The 20,119-nt window shown below is 37.3% G+C and overlaps 1 protein-coding gene across 3 annotated transcripts in view; it reads right to left on the reverse strand.

The window, feature by feature from the left end:
• The window catches only part of PUM3 (pumilio RNA binding family member 3), a 41,834-nt gene that overhangs the window by 9,746 nt on the left and 11,969 nt on the right, over positions 1-20,119 (reverse strand). For 2 of the 3 annotated variants that reach the window (XM_004440656.3, XM_087444539.1), the window contains exons 6-13: positions 18,974-19,067; positions 18,636-18,702; positions 17,442-17,616; positions 16,054-16,157; positions 15,005-15,083; positions 12,737-12,835; positions 11,836-11,889; positions 7,090-7,170 (exon numbers count right to left, since the gene is read on the reverse strand). In XM_004440656.3, the coding sequence (XP_004440713.1) occupies positions 7,090-7,170; positions 11,836-11,889; positions 12,737-12,835; positions 15,005-15,083; positions 16,054-16,157; positions 17,442-17,616; positions 18,636-18,702; positions 18,974-19,067 (753 nt within the window). The remainder of the gene's footprint in view (positions 1-7,089; positions 7,171-11,835; positions 11,890-12,736; positions 12,836-15,004; positions 15,084-16,053; positions 16,158-17,441; positions 17,617-18,635; positions 18,703-18,973; positions 19,068-20,119) is intronic. The other variant, XM_087444540.1, reaches the window with a different exon arrangement.

The raw sequence follows: 20,119 nt of genomic DNA on the forward strand, positions 1-20,119 counted from the left end.
TTCTTAATAGAATTTCCCCACTGAAATGCATGTGAAGCGGGATAAAGAAACTCTGTTGAACAGAACAAGTGAATAAAGGTTTTAAGTTAGGTTGCTTATTCATGGCAAATGAAGGCTGTTTAAGTATCACATTGAAAACAAAAGCAGGGGGAGGAAAATACATACACAGAGACTCCAAGGAGCAGTTACAAGCAATTACATTCTATGACATTTCCAATCAACTTACCGAGAACAGTAACCTCCTTTCCTAGTTGTCTGAATTTAAGTAACAAAGGCAATGTCATCCCCATCCCAACTAAGCTCCTGTGTAAATCTGCTGAGGGTTTCAGACAGAAAAGTCACTGTTTAAAAATTCCTTTATTCTTAACAGAGAATATGCAACAGAAAAATCATGTTTCCTCCCCCCTCAACATTCCTATTTCTTGTAACAAGCCTAATAGATATTCAAAGCCATACATGTTTGAGCACCAGAGATTCTGCAGAACTGGCTGGGGCCACGGCAAGAATTCAGTTCAACTCCCCAGGTTTACAGATGAGGAACCCATAAGGGGAGAGATGACTTGTCGGAGGACGCACAGCATCAGTGGCAGGGCTCTGACTAGTCTTGGTCCCCTGACTCCACCTCTAGTCTCCTTCAAAAACATACACCCCCTCTTAAGGAAAAGAATTCTCCATGAGATGATATACTCAGATCTGCTATTCTCTAGCTACTTATTACAATGAGATTAGTAATTTTAGTGTAAGGAACCAAGCTAAAAATTAAGTCAGTATCAACCAGGGGATCATGACACTGTGAAATTTGTGACTCCAAGGTAGATGATGCAATTTCAGATTCCACATACCACACTTTTCTTTTTAAAATCCCAAAATTCTCTCATTTTCTGCATAAAAGTATATTGGGCTTCCTATAATTAATAATAGCAGCTAACACTTGTTAAGTGCTTACTAGTAACCAGACCCTATGCCAAGAGCAGTACGTCCATCATCTTAAATACTCTTCAGATCACCACGACATAGGTACTGTAGTTACTTTCATTTTACAGATAAGAAGTCTAAGATTCAGACAGGTAAAATGACTCATAGTAGATAAGTAAAGGCCACTCATCCAGGGCATGACAGAGCCATGACATGATATGATCGCCTGTTTCCATGATTCTAAACCCCACTGTGCTCTCCTACTTTTGAAGAAGTTTAAGGTTACGTATAAAGATTTCCCCACACACCGTAAAGGTTTTCAGAGAATAGGGGCAATAGATCTAACCACCTCAAAATGAATATAAATTTCAACCATTTAGGGAAAATGATCTTAAAATTTCAATAACAAAGGGGAAGTCAGCAAAAAAAAATGTACATACCTTATCATGGGGGTGGGAGCTCTTTTGTAATTTCAAGGTAAACATGCCCCAAAGTGGACTCAATATATGCACTTTTGATAATGAAGCACTTACTGCCACACACATGGGCTACCTTTAGTGAGGCTTTTCTTCTACCTAAGTCTTAACCAACTCGTAAAAGAAGACAGATGCTTTAATTTGTTGAAAGATGAGAGTGAGAATGATACATAGCTTAGGCCAATTTCTACAATCATTAAAAAACCCCACAACTTTGTTGTCCTTAAAAAACCATTCTGGGGTATAACACCTTTAAAATACTTGCTTTTTCGGAAAAAAAAATGGGGGGAGTATGCAGTGAAGAACTATAAATGGCTGCTATTTATTTTTACTTAACTTTTTTTTCTTGGTGTAAGGAGGAAAGGGGGTGGCATGAAGCCAGCATTCTACTCCTCAATGCTCTTAACCTTCTCTGTGGATTCTACACTTAAGGATGAGTGCAACACATAAGATTTGGGCAGAAATGGTTTCACCTCCACGTGAGAAGCTAGGACTTCCAAGATACACATAAAATCTATGTACAAATGCTATTCAAGGACTACTCCCCAAATTCACTGACCTTTTACTGCCTTTCACTTTATAATTAAGGAATTTAGAATCTAAACTTATGTTCCTTTAAGGTTTTTAAAAGAGTGCAATGTTTATAAAACTAATAATCATATGAAACTAAAAAATGTTTACTTAAAAACGTGACATCATTTGGGGCCAGCCCGGTGGCGTAGTGGTTAAGTTCACACAATCTGCTTCAGTGGCCCAGGGTTTGCAGGTTCAGATCCCAGGCGTGGACCAACGCACTGCTTGTCAAGCCATGCTGTGGCAGGTGTCCCATATATAAAGTAGAGGAAGATGGGCACAGATGCTAGCCCAGGGCCAATCTTCCTCAGTAAAAAGAGGAGGATTGGCAACAGATGTTAGCTCAGGGCTAGTCTTCCTAATACACACAGACAAAAAAGTGACATCATTTAATTCTCCTCCGTCTCACCATGGTTCCAGCTTTCCTATCATCGTAAACATTCATCTTGAGAAAAATAAAAGGTAACAGTATGAGCTCGGTTATATCATGGAGCACTAATTCATTTCTCTTTAACCTGGGTTACAGAAAAGGGGAGAGAAGTTTCTAGATGATCAGCTGGAGAAGACTAACACGTAGAGTGACATGTAGGAACAGGTGAGAGGCAGCTGCAGTACAGCTGAGTCTGTGCTGAGTTTGGTCTTTGGGATCAGGCTGGGTAGGCTTTGGCAAATCCTTTAACCTCTCTACACATCAATTCTCTTATCTGTAAAAAGAAATGAGACCCCTGCCTGACCTGTGGGCCATTACCAGGAAGAAATCAGACAACTCACAGCGCAAACTGAACACTGCTATAAAGTAATTATTTTCATATTAAAAACATCTATCAATACTACAGCATCTTGAACTAGGGATATTAAATAAAGCTGGTGGAGTCATGAGTTTGGCATCCTCAAAAGAGAGAGAACCCCAACATCAAAGGTTCAATTTTAAAGGTTTTCAACTTAGCTTTCCCTCTTACAAGAATTAACGTAGAGAAAATCACAACAAGGCCCATTTGTTGTAATTTCTTCTTCTCACACTTTACTCTAAAGCAGGCATGTGAACAGAAGTAAAGCGTGGGAAGAACAAAAGATCTCCCTTCTGAAGACACGTTTCGCCGCTTCTGACCTCCTTGTGTTGGAACCCTTGTCAGCTTCTTTGGCACTCTTGTTTTGCCAGCACTCTTTTAAAAAGAGGATGTAAAGGTCCAAACAAAGGGTGCACACTGGGGCAGGGTTAGAGCGCACGTGCATTTTCAGTGGAAGAAAGAAATGCAAAACGCAACAGACATTACTAAGAACCAAAGCTACAGCGCACACACGTCTATGGTAGATTGTGCACAGGACAAAAAGAAACGTAGACAGGTCTGAACCTGACAGAGCTAAAATCCACCGGAAGAGGCAGGAGAGACTCAACAAGTTAAAAGTAAAAATAAGAGATGTAAAGAAAGGATAATAACGGAAGTGTAGAAGGAAGGTTAGGTCACTAGGCAGTGACTGCAGCCTCTTGAGTGTTTTGTTTTAAAAATACAGTGATTTTTATCCAAAAGTCTACCTCTCTGGCCACACTCAAAAAATTGGAAGGTGTAGTTTAATGCATATAATTTTGGTTTTGCAAGATGAAAAAGGTCTGGAGACTGGTTGCACAACAATGTGAATATACTTAATACTACTGAACTGCATGCTTAAAAACAGTTAAGATGGTAAATTTTAAGTTATGTGTATTTTACTGCAATTAAAAAGAAGAAAAAATTGGAAGATCTATCGCCATGGAGCTCACATTCCTAGATGCTGGAGGCTCTTACCCTAGACAGGCCCTGTGCTCTCTCCTTTCCCCACAGTCCACCCCACCCTACACCTGGCCTGCCTTCCTCATTTACCTACCTGGTCAACGAACGTTTCTGAGTTTGCGAGCACTGGGTCAGATCATGATTAACCGCTAAATGAATGGATGGCAAAGACAAACTACAGGAGTTGGGAGGATGGGGAGAGCAGGTCTGGCTGGGAGATCAGAGAACACTATCTGGAGATTGAACTGGCACTTGGTCTTAGAAAAGGAAGAGTGTTTATTAGGCTATGATTTCACCTTGACATTTCAGGAAATCCAGGTACTCTGAACAGAATCCTTAGCAACCCTATTTTTAAAAGCACTGCATAATGCAACAGGTTTTGTAGTGGCTGGGTGGGAAACACGGACATGTGACTCTACATAAATGTGCAGCTTATGTGGCAACCCAACGATTCTAAGCAAATGCTTAGAGAAACAAGGAGACATCCAAGAATGCTCACAGAATTACTTGGAATAACAAAAAATAAGAATTTTTCAAGTTTTTAAAATTGTAAACAATCTAAATGTCCATCAACAGAAAAATGGAAAAATAAATTGTGGCATACTCATAACAGAATACAATTTGGTATGGAAAATTGAATAATTTAGAATAGGGGTAGGCAAACCATGGCCTGCGGGTCAAATTTAGCCTCTTTTTGCACATCTTGCAAGATAAGATTGGTTTTTACATTTCAAAGAGCTGTTATAAAACAAAAATAAAACAAACAGGAATAGGTCACAGTGGACATATATGGCCCACAAAGCCTAAAACAATTACAGTCTGGCCCTTTATAAAAAGGGCTTGCCAACCCCTGATGATGAATCTTGTAAGTATAATACCAAAAGAAAAAAGCAAGTTGCAGAGGAAAACATACAAGACATCATTCATACGGAATTTGTAAACACGCAAAAGAGTACTATATATATCTACATATAGCGAAAGGATAAGGAAATGCATGCAAATAATAAATACGAAATTCATCACAGTGGGTAAGGGGGGGTGGGATACGCAATCAGGGACAGGTACACAAAGGGCTTGAACTTTAACTGCATTTGTCATGTTTTACTTATTTGTCAGATGGTGGGAGGCTGGGTGTTTGTTGTATTATTCTTTATACCTTTCTGTATATTTTAAAGTATGCATCAATATTTATTCACTCTCAAACAGCAACTGGCCAGTGTACTTATTTCCTTTTCAGAAGAACACTGCTGTCAAAGCAGCTTCATCATACCAATAATTCCAGGGTAAAATGGATCAAATTTTATGTTTATTTTGGAAAGTAAGGTGAGTGGGAAAGTCTGTATCCATTTTGGAAGGTGAAGGCTCAGCTGACCAGGCTGTGATTTCAACCTGACATGTCAGGAAGTCTGGTTACCCTAAACAGAATGCTTAGCAACACTATGCTTTCTCAGGTATTTTTAAAAAGCACTGCATACTGCAACAGGTTTTGTGCTGGATGGGTGGGAAAAATGCAAGAGCAATTAGCATTCCAGAATTTTATCACTAGCTACACAGTTTAATGATACACAGAACCTGTTGAGCGTTTGTCAGTTAGAGTCAAGAGATCAGCAAATCGGGCCATTCTCAGGGAAAGCTGCCCTAAGTATGAGAAAGTCATTAGGAATGTGGGTTAAGTAGTTGTGAGAATCAAACTGATAAGCCCACGGAATTAGAACTGTTTCAACAGCAACTTTAAGTGGGATACGTGTTTGGAAAAAATTAATCTAGCAGATAATTGTGGCAAATCCTTTCAAGAGGAACCAAGTTTGGTTTCTCTTAAAATCCGTTTGTTACAGTTATGCAAATTTTAGTTGTCATGAAAATATTCAACAAAAGCAAACTTTCAATAGCCCAGCCTGTTTCCATTTTCATGAAACAACTTTAGTCATTAGCCAATTTATGGCCTCACATCTCTGTCACCAGAATGAAAAACAATCATTATTGATTGGAGTCAAAAGGGTAATAAAGTCACAAGGAACTTGTCAAAATACTCAGTTTGTGACATGAAAGTCTTGCCAACTTGTTTCTTCCCACAATCCTATCTCAAAGAAAGTCATTGCAATCTTAAAATAGTCAAGGGGCAAGTTGGAAAATGACAGCAAGGGCATGAGAAATTCACACACACTGGGACCTACAGCTGGCATCTAAGAAAGCAAATCTCCTTCCCCTCCACCAGCTGATCCATTTTTTCTACTACACCCCGCTCTACTGGTCCACATGGGCTATAGAGAGAGGCCACAGCACCACCATACGCCAACAGGTCAAGTCTCTTTCTGCACATCTATATGCTTCTCCCTGCAGATGGCGTGAAAGTAGCTGCTGTCACTAAGATTTCTCCAAGAGCCCAACCACGTTTATCAGAGAGAAAGGTCTGTGTAATTTTCAGATGAATAACCTATGTCTATACAGATTATGTGGTTTTTAAAATGTTTCTGAGTTTGGTCACTGCGACCAATGTTGCAATTTCTTATCCCTACTCTTACAACCTCTACCATATACCCAACACCACTTGCACACGGAAATAAAGAAAGGGAAGAGAAGATGGTAGATTCAGAAGTCGAAAAAGGGGCAATCCTTAGAGAATGAAGGAAATTATTTCAGAACGCACTTTTTACTTTGGAGTAGTTTTTCCAAGAGGACAGCTCAGTTTTTCTGAAGGCAAACTTAGGGTTAAATAAACTGCATCCAATTATTACCACTTTATGGTTATTATATCAGGGGAGAAGGAATTGCTCAAACGTGAAAAGGAAGCTAGCATTTTAATTTTAGTAATAATTTTTAATCTGACTCTACAAAAGCTTTCATGAAAGCTGTAAGAAGTATCACAACTGAGTGAGTGTTATCAGTTTTTCTTCTCCAGCACAATCTAGGACAGATGTATTGATAAGCTGGGTAATCGTGCAGAGGTAGTTTTCCAAAGGGAGAGAGAGAAAGGTCATGGAGATCCTCCGCCTGGATATGAGTTCCTGAATAATTGAAGAATTACCATGTAAACGAATTTCTAATCAAATCTAAACACTGCATTGCTCATTTTTCATTTAAGGTCATTTGGTCTAAAAAGCCATGTTACTCTAATTTAACCAGTCTTCTACATATTAAAAAGAATATTAATTATTAATATCAAGTTACAAGATTATGGCTTATACAGGAATAAAGCAAACTCCCAAAATAGACTTAATTGAGGCAACTAAAAAATAACAAAATACTGGCAGAAAGCACACTTCAAAGTCTTTACACATATAGTGTGAAATCAAGCTTACACACCCACAAGTGATATATCAATTTAACTTAAATTCAAGGCCATTGGAATTACTTACTGATATGATTATCTGCTTCACAAGCTTAGTATCATCAATACAATCAAATGCCGCCAGCAAAACCAAATGGGAGTACTGGCCCTGTAAGAAGTGTAAGCCAGGAAAGGTTAAAAAAATGCATAGCTTCTCCGTTTTATTCCACCCATGCAGTCATGTTATAAAGGTTACCAACCTGACAACTTGTAGAACATAATATAAACAAGATGGATAAAAGCCATTCAAAGGAACTTCCTCTCTTATCAGGACCTAGTTAATTATATTCTAGGTTGATCAAAAAAAAAAAAAGACAGAAACAGAAAAGCACATTCTTCAATATCAAATGGCTGAGACTCTTTTTTTTTTTTAACTAATCAGGATATAACACCTCTAAACACAGGTATCCTGTTAATGAATAGCTACTTGAAAATTAAACTCAAAAAAATTCAAGTAAGTGGAAGATAAACACATGGATAAAGGGAACAGATTAGTGGTTACCAGAGGGGAAGGGGGCTGTGGGGTGGGCAAAAGGGGTAAAGGGGCACATATGTATGGCGATGGATAAAAATTAGACTATTAATGGTGAACATGATGCAGTCTATATGGAAACTTATAAATAATAATGTACACCTGAAATTACACAATCTTATAAATCATTATGATCTCAATAAAATAACTGAAAAACAAACAAAAAAAGAATAAAAAAAAATTCAAGTGGTAAGTGAAAAAAAAAAAGAATATAAAACTATACACAGAATTCCAGTCATGAAAAAACAAAACATATAAACTCAGATATAATTATATATATACACAAAATACACACAATACATGTACACAGAAAATCCTAGAAGGAAGAACACTGTAATGTAAGTCATCTCCAGGTTGAAGGATTACAAATAATTTTTCATTTTCTTTTGTATATTGTCCAATTTCTTTAAAATAATCCCATATAATTAGAATAGAAATACTAGAAGAATACACTTATATACCAAATATGAGAATAAGATAAAAATAATTCCTTTAAAAAAGTACAGCAGCATGAGATCATACAGATACATGCTATGACTTTCACAATGGTCACCTCTGGAAATAACAGAATTATTTCCATGATGCTGCTATTATTCCAAAAGTTAAAGAACTTCTACATTATGTCAAAAAAAAAAAAAAGAAGTGTTTTCAGAGCTTGTGGCATATTCTTTTTGTATCCTAGGTAATGACATAAATCTTTTTTTATTTTGAAGGGCAATTTAACTTTTTTTTTTGATGCTTTCACTGATTATAGGTATAATCTTGTCTATGTAGAATTAGCCTTGGGAGTTTGTTTGTTTATTTATTTTTTGTGAGGAAGTTTTGTTGTGAGGAAGATCAGCCCTGAGCTAACATCCGATGCCAATCCTCCTCTTTTTTTTTTTGCTGAGGAAGATGGGCCCTGAGCTAACATCCGTGCCCCTCTTCCTCTACTTTACATGGGACGCTGCCACAGCATGGCTTGACAAGCAGTGCATCGGTGCGCACCCGGGATCTGAACCTACAAACCCTGGGCCGCCGCAGAGGGACACGCGCACTTAACTGCTGCACCACCGGGCCAGCGCTGGCAATTTAACTTTTGATCACTCATTCACAGCCAGGTCCGATGAATATGGCAGGTAATAATGTTTCAATTAGAAACAAACCAGACAAAAATAACACAGGTCTAACATCTTTACTATATAAAGACCAACAATCTACTAAAAATGAGAGAAGAACAGAAGAGTCAGTTCACAGAAAAAGAAAAGTACAAATGGCTTTAAGCAAACGAAATAATGCTCACCAAGGACAATAATTAAAACAGTGAAGTACCATTTTCCACCTATCCTACAGGCAAAAGTGAAAACCCTTGATAATATACAAATTTGGCACAGGTTTGGGGAAAAGCAGGCACACTTTTATGTTGTTGGTGAGAATGTAAAGTAGTTCAATTTCTTTGAAGGGCAACTGACAACATCTATAAAAATGTAAAATGCATATACCTTCTGATCCAGCCATTCTAGTTCTAGGGATTTATCTTACAGACATGTTACCACATATGCACAAAGGATACGCCCTGGCATACTATTTGAAATAACAATAAACTAGAAACTACCCAAGTGTCCAATAGTGGGGATCGGTTAAATGTATTATGGAAGTCATATAACGAAATATTATGAAGTCATTAAAAAGAGGTAGATAGATGTACATATACTGAAATAAAATGACCCTTGAGATGAATTAAGTGCAAGAAACAAAGTAGAGAACAATGTGCATATAGTACACAACGAATGGTTTCTTATTTTTTTTTTACCCTGAGGAATATTTGCCCTGAACTAACATCCCTGCCAATCTTCCTCTATTTTGTATGTGGACTGCTGCCACAGCATGGCCGCCGATGAGTGGTATAGGTCCACGCCTGGGAACTGGACCTGGGCCACTGAAGCGGAGCTCAGTGAACTTAACCACTAGGCCACAGGGCCACACCCTGGTTTCTGATTTTTTAAGTCCGACACACACAAGCATGCCCAAGCACAAAATATCTCTGGGTAAATACCAAAGAAGTTGGAACAGAATTTAAGGGAAAAATAGACAATTCTGTAATTATAGTTGTAGATTTTAATATGCTTCTCTTAGCAACTGATAAAACTAGACAATGATAAATAAATCAGTAAAAACATTGATGATCTGGGGGCTGGCTCGCTGGCGTAGCGGTTAAGTGCACGTGCTCCACTTCGGCGGCCTATGGTTTGCAGGTGTGGATCAGGGCGTGCACTGACGCACTGCTTGGCCAAGCCATGCTGTGGCGGTGTCCCATATAAAGTAGAGGAAGATGGGCACGGATGTTAGCCCAGGGCAATCTTCCTCATCAAAGAGGAGGACTGGCATTGGATGTTAGCTCAGAGCTAATCTTTCGCAAAAAAAAAAAAAAACACTGATGATCTGAACAACACTATCAACCATCTTGATCTATCAAATTGACATTTATAGAGTACTACACCCAACAAGACCACAAAACACATTCTTTTCAAGATGCCTTCATATCAATATGTTGAGCTATAAGTCTTTATAAATTTAAAAGGATTGAAATATTAGAGTATGTCAAGAAACTCCCAATATTTGGAAATTAAACACTTCTAAATAACACATATATCAAATTCATGGGTTATATTAGTTTATCTCCCCCCTTTAGAAGCAACTCCTTGAGATAAAAAAAGAACATTACATTGTTCATTTCTTGTTACCAACACAATGCCTTGCTGGGATTAGGTTCTCAAAAAAAAAATTGTTGATATAACTAAACTGTAAAATTAAAACTAATTTTATTACTTAAGAATGGCTTTATTATTAATGTTTTAGACCTATTAACATTCTTTTTATTCATTTTTAATTTAAAATATTCAAATTAAAATGTCATAGGGCCGGCCCCGTGGCTTAGAGGTTAAGTGCACGCGCCCCGCTGCTGGCGGCCCGGGTTCGGATCCCGGGCGCGCACCGACGCACTGCTTCTCCGGCCATGCTGGGGCCGCAACCCACATACAGCAACTGGAAGGATATGCAGCTATGACATACAACTATCTATTGGGGCTTTGGGGGGAAAAAAAAAATTGTCATAAAAAAATTTACTTGATGAATAATCAATCATAAAATATTCTCATACTTGGGAAATAACTCACTAGATAATCTTTTATTTCATTTTGTAGAGAAAAGTTAGATGACTCCTAAGAGGTTTTATACTCTCTTCCCAGTCTCCAACCCTACAGAAGACAACATCTATGTATACAATCACACAGCACCAACTTATCTGTTTGAATTAGCATTTACCGTATTAAGTATTCACCAGATGCTAGTAGTTCTCATTGGATTTTTTCATAGGAAAAACTTGTTGATACCACTAATTTTAGTTCACCAGTAAACGAGAAGCTATAAAACATAATATATAGGGGCCAGCCTGGTGGCATAGTGGTTAAGGGCATTTGCTCCACTTCAGCAGCCTGGGGTTTGCAGGTTTGGATCATAGGTGCGCACTGACACACCACTTGTCAAGCCATGCTGTGGTGGCGCCCGATATAAAGTGGAGGAAGATGGGCATGGATGTTAGCCCAGGGCCAATCTTCCTCAGCAAAAAAAAAAAAAAAAAAAAAAAAAGAGGAGGATTGGCATCAGATATTAGCTCAGGGCTGATCTGCCTTACAAAAAAAACAAAAAACAAACAAAAAACCACATAATATATAAAATTATAAAAATTTTAAAATGTTTACTACTACATATATTCCGTGAGGTATCTAGTATTTAAACACAATTTTTTCAGGCAATTAATCCCACAGAAAAAACTTTTTGTATCCTCTAATTTCATAGGAAAGCTGTTACAGCATCTCCAAAGGATTCCAAAGAACTATAAAACTTAATGACTAGAATTTTCTTTGACCACATTACAAATTTATTCTAGGCAGTAACTTCCATGTTTAATAACATGATTGGACAAATTCATTAAAGAAGCTAGTAAATATCAGCTCTTCAAAAAATATCTAATAAAAACGGAAAACTGTCACAATACAGTGTTAAATGAAAAAAGGAGAAATCTCATTTTGTGTAAATTTTATATAAAAATACATGCATAAGCATAGAAAAAGATTGTAATATAACAATGAATAATTTTCTTCTTGGTAATTTTCTGAATTTTTCAAATTTTCTATAAATAGAAATGATTTTATCTTATTATTAAAAATAGTTAGAAGAAATATATAGTTTTATTATACTTACATTAGCCACCTTTTCAACATAAGTCTTCATTGTTTTCACAATCACTTTCCTGTCCTTAAAAAAGAAAAATTGTCTCAATTAACTTTTAGTTATAGTTTACAGGTATTTCATAGTCAAAGATTTTAAATATTAATTTTCATTGGAGTGGCTACTTTTCACTAGTGAAAAGTTATGCAGCCAGAATGAAAAAAATTGCAGTATACTATAAGAAGTCCTTTCAGAGCTATTATAATCTTACTTGTATATGACAAACCATTGAGACATAAATGTGGAACCATAAAACGATTAGCTGCAAGGCAAACCTAGCGAAACTACCTCCTTTTACAGTGAGAACTGAGATCCCTCTTCCAATGTCTGAACTGTCTTCAAATGCATGAGTCTAGCATACAGATGGCATTCAATACATGTTTGTTGTAAGAAATTAAATCTGTATTAATTTAAAAAGTAAAGTACAACTGTCTTTTAAAGGCAGAATTATGCTGATCAAGGAAATGAAGATCATTTCTGTTAAACTTCTGTAATTATTATGGATCTTTACCTTTTCCCTCAAAGTACTTAACACCCACATGAGCAAATTTATCTCCTCCTTCCTCCACTAAGATCATTAAATGGGGAATCAAGAACCTGATAGTTACCAAAACTTCTACAAATGTAAGCCTAACATATAGATTGTGTCTACCTGCTTGACAGATCCCTTCCCAGACAATGACAACCCAAGGGTTCATACTTTAAGGAAAACTCCAGCAGACAAAAAAAACACTAGGTCCAAAGAAAAGCCAATTCCTGTGAGGCCCTGAGGCCAAACTGGATGAAGATAATGTTGTTTATGCACAACAGGGCAAAGACCAAAGGAGAGGAAAGTCTAAGGAAAGGCCAGTCAAGCCCTGACTGACACACTCACCTTGGGCGTGCCATGCCACAGGCAGTGCATGGCCACTCTGGCACCATCGTGCGTGTGAGCCAGGTACACCACAGCTTCTCGGATGGCCTCGATCATCTCCTGCGGAACAAATGGCATCAGAGTTTTGGTTTATTCTTTCTTTCTGCCTTTCAAAAATCTGTCTACTGGGGAGCAGTTATGCACAGAGAATGAAAGAGTATAGGTAGCAAACAATTTAGTTTTTAATTTTGTAAACCAGCACACAGAAACACAACCTCTTTCTAGAAACATTCTTTTCCATCAAGAGCAGCAAACACTGTTGGCAGGCAATTTCTATTAAAATACCTGAGTTTCACCAATGTCTATTCAAAAAAGTATGTACACGTATAGAATATTCTAAATGATTTTTCAAGAAAAAGAAGTCTAGGAGGTGGCTGTGGAAACAGGGGAGTTTTTAATAGAAAAGCCAAATAAAATAAATAAAATGCTCTTCCCTAAAAGAGTTATGTATATAATGAGCAGAGAACTAAAACACTAATTTTGGCTGAAAAAGTTTCTTTTTTAGTTTATCACTGGATACTTCCAGAAATCATATTAATAATTCACCATAAAAACAAATAACATTTCCCTAAGAAAAATTAATCTCTATATTAGACTAGGCCCTCACTTATCAATGACCCTTTAGTAAAAACCCAGTCATTAATTTCTTACAAAGTAGTTAGGCTTATTTTTTATCTTTATTCTTCATTCTCAATGTATATAATTTCTTAATTATATTTTGGAAGTCTAGCAGATAGATGCAAATGAATTCTGGCAGCTAACAGCTGCAGGGCCCCATTTCAGTCCATTCCCAATTTAAAAATTTACATTAACTGGGGCCGGCCCTGTGGCTTGGTGGTTAAGTGCGCGCGCTGCGATGCTGGTGGCCCGGGTTCGGATCCCGGGTGCGCATCGAGGCACCACTTCTCCGTTCATCCTGAGGCCGAGTCCCACATACAGCAACTAGAAGGATGTGCAGCTACGACACACAACTATCCACTGGGGCTTTGGGGGGAAAAATAAAATAAATAAAATCTTTAAAAAAATTAAAAAAAAAAAAAAAATTTACATTAACTAAATAAATAAGTACAGTCTCCTGCCAGGATAGAGAAAGATGGGTGCATATTTTCATCAATAAGGAATAAGCAATTTCACCCTTAACTATCTTACAATCCTTTCCCAGGATGAATCTCAATACGGCTTTCAGCTTACATACGTAAACTTACAAATCTCTTCAAAGCTATCCAGTCATGTTTCCATTATCCCCAAAGGTGTAAGTCTCTCTTTTGAAAATGCCCCCAGGGTCAGAAAAGATTTGTCTTATTACTTTATAGTCACCCTATGTTCCCAATGACTTGCTGCTATTACTAAAACACATTCAACACTAAAAAGATAAAGATTTTCCACCACTGAATATATTCAAATGATCGTTTCCTCAGTTCTGAAAATACAGTCCTGCCTCAGTAAATGCGAGACCGTGAGACACTGCGCTCTGCAGGAAAGGAGGAGAAGTCCCCCAAAGAGAAGCAGCAGCTGCTGTGGTCGCTGAACCACAAGCTTCGGTGGGCGGCTACTCTTGGAAAATGTTTTGTATGTCAATTTTGAGAAGGTCAAAATTCCTATGAATGTTTAATCTGGCCTATTTGTTAAAAAGTCGGTGTCATTATTCTAGTTATCCCTTATTATTAGGATGAGCACAAACGGACAATGAGTTCACTGTATGATGAGGCAAGCAAAGTCCAGGGGACTAAACGATGAATTCTCGTTTGTATGCCCATCACCATCTTGAAGGGCAGTGCAATTTACCTTCACTTTCTGTTCCTCTTATTCTTCTATCATAGAAGGTCCAGTTTTTCATGGTCCATTTAGTTTTACGTAAGTGTCCTCCCCTAATCTTTTAACGCCAACGTAATTTTTTTTGACTAGCACAGGTGAATTTCAAACTACCTGAATGCTGAAAATCCCTTCATTTGTTAGTTAATTTTCAGATCAGGTTAGCTAGAGAATACTCTCTGAATTATAATTAAAATATAAAAATCCAATGGAATTGATAAAACTATGGTCAATTCGCCTGTCTTCTGGCAAAAATCTGAATGGAATTAGCAGACTTGCTCAAAGGAAGTTTAGTGCATTATCTTCCCTAATAAGCTAGTCTCTTTCCAAAAGGTAATATACATCAAAGCAGTGTTTCACATTTTAATATGGCTTTTCCTCTATGTTTTGGTTTAAAAACTAAAACCAAGAACTTACTGATCTTAGTTTTGGGGGTGCATAGGTAAAAAAGTCCAGGAATACTTTATGCACCAATGAATGCTTAATCACAGCTTCCCTGAAAACAGAAAAAAAGAAAATACATCAGATCCGGCACTACAGTAATCTGGATACAGGTAACCTTGGTTGTCCTAAAGTAATTAAAGCAAGTGAAACGGTTTTAGGAAATGTAATTTGTCATAAGATAGACTATATCTTTCAGCAACACTAAGATTTTTTTTAAAAAAACTTTTAGACTATAAATAATATCTTTTAGTGCTACCTATAACCAAAATCAGAGTCCAAATTTCTAGTATCTAATCAGCAAAGATGAAATCATCATTCAAAATACACTCTACTCTCTTAAATAAGGACATCTGTATTTTTTTTGCCAATAGACACATGATTAGAAATCCATGTGGACCTATTTTTTTATAGCTATTTTCTTTCTGTCAAGCACCCTTCACAATGCACCAGTTTCATACAATAATTTTAGCAGAATTAAAACCTGAATAGATCAAACAGTGTCAGCAACTGCAACACCACCTAATGGACCCCAGCCTTGTAGTGCGACACCTGGTGAATTCAGGTGCACAGTGGAGGCTGATCAGGCACCAAAGACTTTAAGTTCACATGGAGTATCCAATTAGATGGCAAAAACATGTTGCCTTTTTGTTCTGAGTGTTTTGAAAATATTAACCCATTTAATCTTCATAAAACTCTATGAAATATGTACTATTATTATCTCAACTTTATAGATATGGGAACTGAGGCAGAGAGGTTAAGTGGCCCAGGATCACACAATTAGTAATTGAGGGGGGCACCAGGATGCACAACCAGGCCGTCTGGTCCCAGAGGCTACGCCCTAACCACTCCACTATGGTACAAATGCCAAGAAGGCCACACGCCCGGGCTTCTAAGTCTTAACAATCCAACTTAAATAACAGATTGTGTTCGTGCAACTATCCACCTTTTCTATGCAAGGTTATAGAAAACTATCCTCCTTCAAATGCCACTTGTTATGAAGAGATAAAAAAAGGCTTTCTTACTTTTGGGCCATTGGAGTTAAAATCTGTTTCATTTCATCCATGATAAGCTCTAGTTTTTCTGGCTGTACCTCTAACACTTTGTCCAGAGTTGGGTGATCTGCTGACTGCAACAAAAGAAAAATGAAATCCCTCTAAATGTAATCATGTTTCTTCATCTTCAGAACAAAGAAAATCAATTACAGTCATTTTAAATAAACAATATAAATTTCAGATTTCCTAAATTCACATAACTAAAGCCCTGCTGTAGGTATACTCATGGAGTTTTTTTTTTTTGAAGAACATTGGCCTTGAGCTAACCACCTGCTGCCAATCTTCCTCCTTTTTTCTTTTTGTCTCCAAAACCCCAGCAGAAAGTTGTATGTCATAGTTGTACATCCTTCTAGTTGCTCTATGTGGGATGCCACCTCAGCATGGCTTGGTGAGCAGTGCATAGGTCCGAACCGGCGAACCCTGGGCCGCTGAAGTGGAGCGCACAAACTTAACTGCTATGCCACCAGTTAAGTGGCATAGCACTTAAGCCTTAACGAGGCCAGCCCTTTATGGAATAATCCTTGATTATCTGATTCTCAGTCTATTCACCCACCAATGTATTTAAAGAGCCAGGCTAAACAACTAATCAACTCAACCACCCAACAGGTATTTGCCACGCACCTAACACATGCCTAATCATAAGATCAAGTAGTCAAGTTCTTGCCACCATGTATTTTGTAATTAACTGGATATTCCTACACTGTCTGTTACCAAAGAAATAGAGCACTAAATTCAACCCAGGAAATGAGCCTGAAAAGTGGAGGCAACCCAGGAATTAATCCATATCCCTGGAGATAAATGTGTGCATTTATGTCGCAAGGTCTGAAATAGACCCTTTAACTGTCCTAGTCCCACTAGTGGCCTTCTTCAGATTCAATCTTTGTAGTATATCCAAGGTTGGGTCTCTCTACGCCCCTTCCTCTCTAGATACAACCCAGAGAAGGGTAATCCACACACATGAGGAAACATGGGAGAAGGTAGCAACAGGGGGCCCAATGCACTTCAGCCAGAGCTGGTTAGTAGGTGGTTACAAAGCTTCACTAACTATTCAGAGTCTTCTACCTTGGTCTATCCGACTGTAGAAATGGAAGTACTGAAGCATTACACAGAGCACCTGGGAGGGAGTAACAAAAGTAGTTGAATTTAAAGGGGATTAAAGATAGTGCTCTGGGAGAAAAAGGAAGTATGATCACTTGCTCACTACATCAGAGACAAAATAATCCAAGAGAATAAAGGGTATGAGACAGTCTCTTAAAGGATCAGCCAAAGTAAAAATACATTCCGAAAACAGGGCATTGGAAGGTAAGGAATAGCATACAGAAAAAGTAAAAACTAGAAAAAATGTCTCAAAATGTCACCTTGTAAAGCTGAAACGTGTTCCCATAGAGCTCCTCTGTCAGCATGTTCCTCTGCTCCAAAATGGCTTTGTCATTGTATGCGTACTCCACGATGGCCGATGCTTCTGCATGTCGGAGCATCTTCCTCACGTGGCCTTTAAAACTTTTCATTATCTCTGCAATCTGTGGTTTACTCCTAAACCAAGCCGATCATGGGAAAAGATGAGTGATAGAAGGAGAAAGCTAGATGTCAACAAAACATAATTTGAGACCAACTCATCATTGTATATGTATGGGGGTGTGGGGAGTCCTATCACAGAGAAATGCTTAGGAGAAGGAAAATCAAACTGACTTGTGTTTCTACCTCAAGCTTTCGAAGGTACTCAGTAGCCAGCCGGCCTAGGTTTGAAATCTGGCTTTTCACACCCGCTGAATACACTAAGGAAGTCATTTAACTTCTCTGTGCCTCAGCTTCCTCATTCACAAAACAGAAAGAATCAAGTTGATGTGAGGATTAAACGAGTTAAGATGCACTGAGACCTGTGACCAGCATGTAGTAAGTGCTCAATAAACGTTAGTCCCTGTTATTAAACTGTTTAGCTTGTAAAAAGCAGGATCAGAGAAAAGGAGAAGGTAAAAGTCAAAGAGGTAGGGAAATTTGAATAAAACATATTCTAGGATTCTCTTTTAAAACAGGACTTAATCACAAGTATTCATATTATATCCTAAAATAATCAAGCAGCTGATAATTATAGCTAGGAATACAGTTTTTGAAAACTTTGCCAACAGTACTTTTTTGTTGTTAGCATATTTTGGGACGTTATTACACTCCAAAGGAGAAGTCAAGACAAATATCGATTCTACCTAATTTAGGAAATCCTCCCATCTTGACATTTCCTAACCCAGTGACTCTGCCTCTGAGTCTACTCACCTCCCCTCCCAACTCTCTAAACACTGGTAACTAATTACAAGTCAATTACTCCATATCTCTTCTTCCAGGGCTTCAAGATAGACTCCTAAGAATGGTGAAGGCAGTACCATCATTTTACATTCATTTCAATAATTGTTTTTAAGACCACACTCCCCAGAAACATGACAAGCATCTGCTGAGTGCCATTATTACGATCATAGACTTTTAAGTAACATTTGTGCACAACTGGTATCCACACTTTTAAAAAACTAATAAAAATATATTCTACAAATAAAAAAACTCACCCATACATGAGAAATTTCTTAACAATATTTCTGGAATATTTAGCTTTACTTAATTCAACCAAATCACCTGAAAAACAAAATACATTACAATGATTTGACTACCTCATTTTAGTGCTCCAAAAACAAAGGAAAGAACTAAATAAGTACACAACCCTGGGAACACAGACAAATAACTATTTGTCCCCAGCAAATAACAAATAAAAACAAAAGAGGTCCTGCATAGGACACATAGCTTTCCCACAAGAGAATTATTTTCCAGGACAGTCTTGGGTATTTCAAGAGAAAACAAGTGACTTATTACAAATAACTACAATTAATCTTCAATATATAAGAAATACCTCGCAGTTCTTCAAAAGCCTGTTTTCTCTGTTCTTCATTACCATACTGAATGTAACACTGGATCACACGAGTTGAATCATGTGCAAATGCAATCTGTAGGAAAGACAGTTTGGGCCTTGAGACTAATTCTCTGAAGATTTACGTTTCTATCATGTTATTTATGATTTACTGCTACGTCTTTTAGAATTCCTTGTTAGAAACAAAACAGGGTCTTCATGGATAAAATCAAACCTAGGTTAGTTGGGAGTAGACATAGTTATTTTAACTGCACAGAATGATGTTCTTTGATTTTGTTACCTACCCTACGGCATTGAGACAGGGACACATTTAACCATTTTGCAAGATTCCTATCATTCTAATTAAAACCAAATCAAACCAAAACTGTCTAATGATTATAGACACTATACACACTATGATTATACACACTATATTTCTCTGAAAGTTACTTTCCCTAAAAGGGGAATTTTCCAATTCAAAAATTATGATTTTTTTAATATAAATGATCTCAGAATGTTTGGCTTTGGCAACTAAAGATATAGATATTAGATCTAAAAGTCTTGCTATATGAATACATCCATACACACATTGCAATTATATAATAAGCTAATCAGTCAAATTTTCACATTTTCATTATAATCCCTGAACACGTATCCAGTTATAGTCTCAGAAAAGTTGTTGTATTGCAAATCTGATTCTCCAACCCAGTCCCCCATCACAACTATTAGATGGATTAGATCTTTACTGAAGGACTCGCTGATCAATTGTCTATAGTAATAACCACAAATAATCAGCCATGCAAAATTATTTCTTACTATGCTATAGTACCAATCTACTTTAAAAGTGCTTATTATTTGTTGCTCAGTCTGTCTTTAAAATTTTTTAATTCCAACAAATCAGAAGGTGAAGGTACACTTCCATCAAAGTCATGGATTTCAGAAGAAATTCCTTAAGGGAGATTTGTATAGATTCCTTTGATAACACTAAAAAATTTGATAACACTAAAAAAATTCTTTTTAATAAGATTGTTTTATGCATATACTTTTCACCTACTATATAACCAATATATGTGCTTTAAATATATTTTCCTCATTTAGACCTCAAAGCAAGAGTGGGCTGTTGTTAGTCCCACTTTACAGATGAGAAAA

Source organism: Ceratotherium simum, chromosome 20 (assembly GCF_057802395.1).
Source record: "Ceratotherium simum simum isolate JZ-2026a chromosome 20, ASM5780239v1, whole genome shotgun sequence".
In the NCBI taxonomy this organism is placed as follows: Eukaryota; Metazoa; Chordata; class Mammalia; order Perissodactyla; family Rhinocerotidae; genus Ceratotherium; species Ceratotherium simum.